The sequence below is a fragment of the Nanorana parkeri genome, unplaced genomic scaffold (assembly GCF_000935625.1).
Source record: "Nanorana parkeri isolate BGI_ZX_2015 unplaced genomic scaffold, ASM93562v1 scaffold494, whole genome shotgun sequence".
Taxonomy (NCBI): domain Eukaryota; kingdom Metazoa; phylum Chordata; class Amphibia; order Anura; family Dicroglossidae; genus Nanorana; species Nanorana parkeri.
This window is the reverse complement of record NW_017306762.1, coordinates 675,431-682,080: the sequence shown is the minus strand read 5'-3', so window position 1 is coordinate 682,080 and position 6,650 is coordinate 675,431. Positions and strand designations below refer to the sequence as shown.

General features: G+C 40.2%; 1 protein-coding gene across 5 annotated transcripts in view; it reads right to left on the bottom strand.

Annotated features, from left to right (window-relative positions):
• SPECC1 (sperm antigen with calponin homology and coiled-coil domains 1) overlaps positions 1-6,650 on the bottom strand; it is a 277,393-nt gene that overhangs the window by 93,018 nt on the left and 177,725 nt on the right. For 2 of the 5 annotated variants that reach the window (XM_018561040.1, XM_018561041.1), the window contains one exon: positions 3,342-3,463. The exons of the other annotated variants lie outside the window; for them this stretch is intronic. In XM_018561040.1, coding sequence (XP_018416542.1) covers positions 3,442-3,463 — 22 coding nt within the window. In that variant the 3' untranslated portion in view covers positions 3,342-3,441. Of the gene's footprint in view, positions 1-3,341; positions 3,464-6,650 lie in introns of those variants that run through there. 5 annotated transcript variants of the gene reach the window in all.

The window sequence follows — 6,650 nt, the reverse complement described above, 5'->3', positions numbered from 1 at the left end:
GAACGAGCACATATAGGCGATCGGCGGGCTATGGACATTTATCGGGTCTTTTCTGCCCGTGCGTGCCCGCTAGGGGGCGCGCGCGAGCAGAAAAAAATTGCCGTCTGGAGACGGCAACCCGCAGATGCAGCAGTGCCCTCCGTCCGTTTTTTTACTACGGGCGGACGGCAAGAGGTTAAAGGATCTCAAAAAAGAAAAAAATAGGGATTAAAAACATAATTAATAATTCTTTCGATATCATGGGAGAACAGCTAATATGAAAGGCCTCACACCGTACATTCCTGTGCCTGCTCCTTGACAGTATGATTGACAGCATAGAGAAGAAAAGGATACGTGCCTTCTGTACTATGGGAGCTGTTTTTTTAGGCTCTGTCCCAATAACATGCTAAAGAAAGGCGGAATGGCCACACAAAAGGTCCAAATGTTTTTTTGCTATACTGTTAGAGGCATGGGGACCCCGTATACAATTTGTTTTTACTGAAATACTACCATTGCATTCAATTGCGGTTTTCAGGCTTTTTTCCCTTTATTTATACCTGGTGATCCTGCCAGTAACAGTTCCAGTCCCAACACACAACATAGAGGGAGGTGTCCTGTAGTCCACAGTAAAAGCTGGGAACAATGCTAACTGAAAACAGTGCAGCACAGGCAGGACGCATATGAAGTTGTGAGCTCACTGGATTTCTGATAGGTTCAACAGATTTTTATTTTGCACTTATGGAACAGATATAACTAAACACTTTAAATGGAATATTTAACAGCCCAAAAGGGAGCAGATAAAGGAAGTCCACTGTTAGGGTTTACATACACTTTAAGAACTGGTTCAGTTCAACAATGTGTCAGCTTATACCTTTGGAAGTGCCAACATTTTCCGCTTTGCATTACAGGATCCCTGAACACGGCTGAAAATTTTGCAGCAAGAGGGTAAGCCTTTGTGGTAGGAGGCTAGATCACTGGAGTCACTAAAATATATGAAAAGGCAGTGAAAGAGCTGTGAATCCTAGAAATATAAGAAGCTGGATGATTTAATTAGTCAAAATCTATTCTGAACTCAAATATCAGGTGTAGTGGACTTCTACTACACTATGAATTGTTTTATCTGCCAAAAGATTTGTCATTCCATCCAGAGAGCGAGACCACTACTTATAATTGCCGTTTCCTGCGTCTCCTGCCTGGACTGAAAGCCCTCATTCACACGAGTAACAGCCAGCCCGCACAGATCTGTGCTGAGTGCACGGCCGTATTGGGTCGCTCCCGGGAAGGACAGGTGCTGCATGTGATTTGTACGCAGCAACCTGTTCTTCTCTATGGGGAGTACACATCCATACGCCCACCCGAACTGCATCCATCCCGTCACAGTACGAGTGTGGACACCCGCACCAACGTGCAGTGTGGGTGAGCATACGGCTGCGTACTCCCATAGAGAAGGACGGGGGCAGCGTACAAATCACACGCAGCACCTGTCCTTCCCGGGAGCAGCCCGATATGGCCTTGCACGCAGCACAGATCTTTACGTGCCGACTGTTACTCGTGTGAATGAAGGCTAAAAGTGCATTACAATACTGCAGACACCTTTTTCCTGGGCTCTTCTGCTTTGCTTAAAGTGACACTATACTCAGGAGTTAAACCTTAAAAATGCATTCAAGTACCTTAAATACTAACAAAAACGTATCTTATTTGTGTATCACTCAACTGCAGATCATCAAACCATCTCTACATTGGTGTTGACATTGTCCTTCCCTTTGGAAGGTGGCTATTTGTTGCGTTTGTTCCTCATGGTCCCTGTGTGCAGTAAAGTAGCCACCGCTCCAAGCTCACTCATGTGATGGACTACAATCTCACATTTAGTTTAATAATTTGTATTGAGATTGTGGGATGTCACGGGAGTGAGCTTGGAGCGGCGGATACTTTACAACACACACAGGGACCATGGGGAACAAAAGTAGCCCCCCTCCAGAAGGAAGGACAGTGTTAGCACCAATTCAGAGATGATTTGAGGATCTACAGGTCAGTGGTGCACAAATAAGGTCCAGTTTTGTTAATATTTAAAGTACTTGAATACATTGTACTTGAGTTTAGTGTCAATTTAATCTACCTAAACACTTCACTTGCTAGTTAGAACGGGAGCAATGTTCAATTTAACCAAGTATGCGATACTTCCTGTTCTCCGCTGATACTTCTCCTACAGGTAATTCTGTGTAGATAATATAAGGATCATTTTAGGCCATGATAATAGCAGCATTTAAAAACATTTTTTATTGATTTTAAATAAGTACATTACAGGACTCAATCATTTTAATATAAGCCTGAGGTTTCACTCTAACCTGAGATGTAAAGGCGGATGGATATGCAACAGCAATAGGTATGGCAGCTGAAAATAAACACTTTTTTCAAAATGTAACACTGTACACATATGGCTTTGCTATATTGATACAATTACTTAGTGCAAGCTTGGTAAAAGTGCTTCAAAAGACACAAAAGACATTAAAAAGCGTGCACTGCCATCTAGTGGTGGAATGTTAAAGTTCAACATTCAGAAGTCTTAAAAACAATTTGGTAACTACAGCTAGCACTTAAGCTGTGTCCTGCCACAGCTTACAGGATACTATCAAAAATAAGAATGTAGATGACCAACAGACTATAGCAAAATTGGCAAAGAAACAATACCATGCATGTCCTCCTGTCAATATGTACATCACAAAATTAATACTTGACAGTAATTATAACTGTAGATTTTAAGGGGGTGCAACATTAAGTTGAGATATAACTCAGACTCATTATCTTGAACCATTGGAACCTGACATTCTATATACCAATCCTTTCTGTAGGTTACACTATACATTTTGCTTGGTTATATAGTTAAGCTGTTGTTAAAATAGATGCAATTTGACTAAAAAGATTTGCAGATGGTTGGAAATACTCTTAAATGGACAGATTACATATAAAACTGACTCTCTTGGCCCATTTACTGCTATTGGCATTCTTATCCTCATTATAGTGGGTTTCCATAAACCCTTTCTAATCTCCAAATAATTCCAAATCCACCATGTTGTTGCTGCAGACCCCTAAATAAACAGAGGAACTCTATTCTGCTTTTGATCTAAAGTTCATTAAAACAATGACCATGGCATTTTGGAATTCAATTGAATAGCTATGCTGCTGTCTCAGAGTCCCCTCTAGGCGGTGCTGTAGGTCAGATCTGGAAATGCAGCTCCTGGTTTTATGAACACTGAAGAACCTTAAGGGGTGTGGTCCCCTCAAAGCAACATGACTCTGTTAGAAATTCCCTTACAGTTATCTTGCAATATATACATATATAGTCTTCATGAATGACAGTAGAAATGAAAGGAGAAAAAAAGCTGAGCTGTGGCTTTAAAAATAAAAAAGTCCACTTTTGCGTTGCCAGATTCTGGATCCAGTTGTTCCAGCTTCATCCCACTGCTAGCTGGCACAGGCAGCATAACTGCAAAAAGAGGGCAGAGATTATAGCAAACTATGCAGAGAACAGTCAATGAATATAATAAAATTATATGTGGTCATGTGAAAAAGTAACTACACCTCATGGAAAATGTTGACTTCAACATTTTTGAATAGGCAAACATTAGATCTTGATTCAAATAGTTCATACAGATGGTGTTTTATTTTCATTATCTAAATTAACAAAATTGCAGATCTGTCGTATGGAAAAGGTAGGTACACCGTACAACCCTATATTTACCACCACTTCAGATCCATGAAATTAAAGTAGATTAGGTGCCAATTATGAGAACCTCCTTGGGGAGTATACAGGTGGAAGCAGTCTTATTTAAACCTCATCATCTAGGGTCATCTAGGGTCTGGTCTTTTCTGTGCTATTGACATGTGTAGTGTCATCATTCCAAAATCAATAGAGCTCTACTAAGGCCCTCAGGGAAAAAATATGTGGATGCCTTTGAGCCTGGCAAGGGATTTAATAAGATTGCCAAATGATCTGAAATGAATCACTCTAGTGTTAAATAATCCACAAGTCGTGTAGATTTCAAACAACTGCTAATTTGTCTAAGACTGGCAGGCCCAGCAAATTCAACCCAGGAGCTGACCTTTTGGTGCTAAAAGAACTCTCCAAAACCCAAAAGTTCATTGCGGAACGTTCAGTTAGCTCTTGTAACAAAATGCAGACAGAGAGCGCAGAAATTGCATGAAAGGTGTATAAAGTAAAGGTCTTAGCTGTCTGAAAAGAACATTACAGCAAGATTACACAGTTTGCATATAGACTAATTCCAAGCCTTCCGGAACAATATAATGAAGATGGATCAATCAAAGATAACAGTTGTTTGGTCACAGTAACAGTAGGCATGTTTGCCGCAAACCTTGATGACACTTGATGAGTATATGAGGCCATCTGCTCAAAGGGTGAAGTTAAACCTGAAATAAGTTTTAACATGATAATGATCTAAAGTATACTAGCATATGCACCAAGAAATGGCTCAAAAAGTAAAAATAGCGGGTTATAGACTGCTCTAGTCAAAGTTCTGATTTGATTCCCATGAAATTTTGTAGGGTGAATAAACTTTAAAAAAAAATAAATCTATTTTTAGGATACTCCCAGATAGCTTGCGTAAACGCAAGGTTCGTGGACCGCAAATTGCGTTAAAAACGCGCGGCGCGAAACGCGCATATTACGAACGCCCAGGTGTGAGCCCAGCCTTACAGCCGACTCGTCCCCCGCACCACTGGCCCGGCCTCCTGCGACAGCCGTCTCCGCCCACACACCGCCACTCTCCTGCTCTTTCACAGAAGGCTGAGTGGGATGGTGCGGGAGGAGAGCTCAGCCTCCTGTGAGAGATCAGGACAGCGGCGATGTCGGGTCGGGCTGTCAGCTGTCACATTAGGCGAGACGCCGGCCGCTCACAGCGTTCTCCTCCCCCACACCAAATTGGCCTCCTGTGGCAGTTTCTCTCCTCCCCACTGGGACACAGAGCAGCGCCCAGCGGGGAGGAGAGAAAGCATGGATGCATCGTTATTTTGGCCGAAAGATGGCACTTTCAGCATTTTGCCAAAAGTGCCATTTTCGGCTGATATGTTTTTAGTTTTTTTGCTTGAATAAAATATTGAAGAGCACATAATTCTTGTGTTCTTTTTTTTATTTTTTTTAAGTAACAGCAGATCACCAGCACTCAACAGGATGAAAGCGTGAACGATTTTCGCTTTTATTGAAGTTACACCATGTCACTTGTGTCATTAAGCCATTCTGCTCTGTGCTTTGGAGGAACACGGCGACATCCGTAATATCACTGCAAGCACCACAAAAGGAACAAAGAGGTCCACACACTGTATGAAGTGCAGGGGATTCGCCACCACTCTCTCTGTACACACTGTTTAAATACAAATCCAATGTTTGCCTGGTCAAATATGGTGAAAAAGTCAACAATTTCCATGGACATACTTAATTTTCACATGACTGTTTTTAAAAATGTAAAATTTATATCAGGGGGTTTAAGAGGTAGTCTTTCTATTAACCCTTCCCTATGTGAGAATGCATATACAGCTGCAACATTAAGCACACATAGCTGGACATGAACATAAAAGCATAAAAATACACTTACATTAAAGTTTAATGTACACATAAACAAACAATTCAAATGAGAAATTACTTCTGTAATGTCTCTGCTCAAGTGTATATAAGATGTCAGGGTAACAGTTTACAGGTGAAACTCGAATAATTAGAATATCATGCAAAAGTAATTGCAGTAAGTGCTGCAAAAGGGGCCCAAACCAAGTACTGAGTACATATGCATGCTTGTACTTTTCAGAGGTCCGATATTGTTCTATGTACAATCCTTGTTTTATTGATTGCATGTAATAATCTACTTTTTTGAGGTTGTGGATTTGGGGTTCTTGGGGTTTTCATGAGCTGTAAGCCATAATCATCACAATTATGACAAATCACGGCTTGAATTATCTTGCTTTGCATGTAATGAGTCTATCTCATATATTAGTTTCACCTTTTAAGTTGCATTAGTGAAATAAATGAACTTTGCACGATATTCTAATTATTCGAGTTTCACCTGTATATGTTTATATGTATCCATTTTGACCTGATCCGATATGAGCAGATTGAAGAGGGAAAATTATTATATTCACAGAACATTTCAAACCCAGCAGAATTTGTATAGGGATAGGCCATGATTAGCAAAGGAATGCTATAAGCAAAATTCAATGACGCTTTTCTGAACTTTAAGGAATATGTAATTAGAATTGGCAATACAGATGGTGTGTGTTGGCCAAACACTCTTCCTTGTTGATAGCCACAAGTACCTGCAGCAGTTTTCTTGCATTAGGAACTTTCCCCTAACAGTATCTTTTCAAATTAAGATAAGCAATAAAGCACATATCTCAGTTTTCAGCTATTTGAAAGGATAAATGCTTTACCAATAAAAATAAATGACACTAAAATAAAATGGCTGGGATTATAAAATAAAATCTACAATTTTAGGAGGTACTGCTGGGTTATTTATAAAATTTTGAAGTGGAAGTGATGATTGGACACATTGTCCTCATCAACTAATCAGACTTACTTGTACAGGTCAGTAATTGAAGGCTAACTGCTAATTAGTTTCTACAAATGACCTTTTCATTTTTCACTTCCACCTTATGTGTATGTATATATA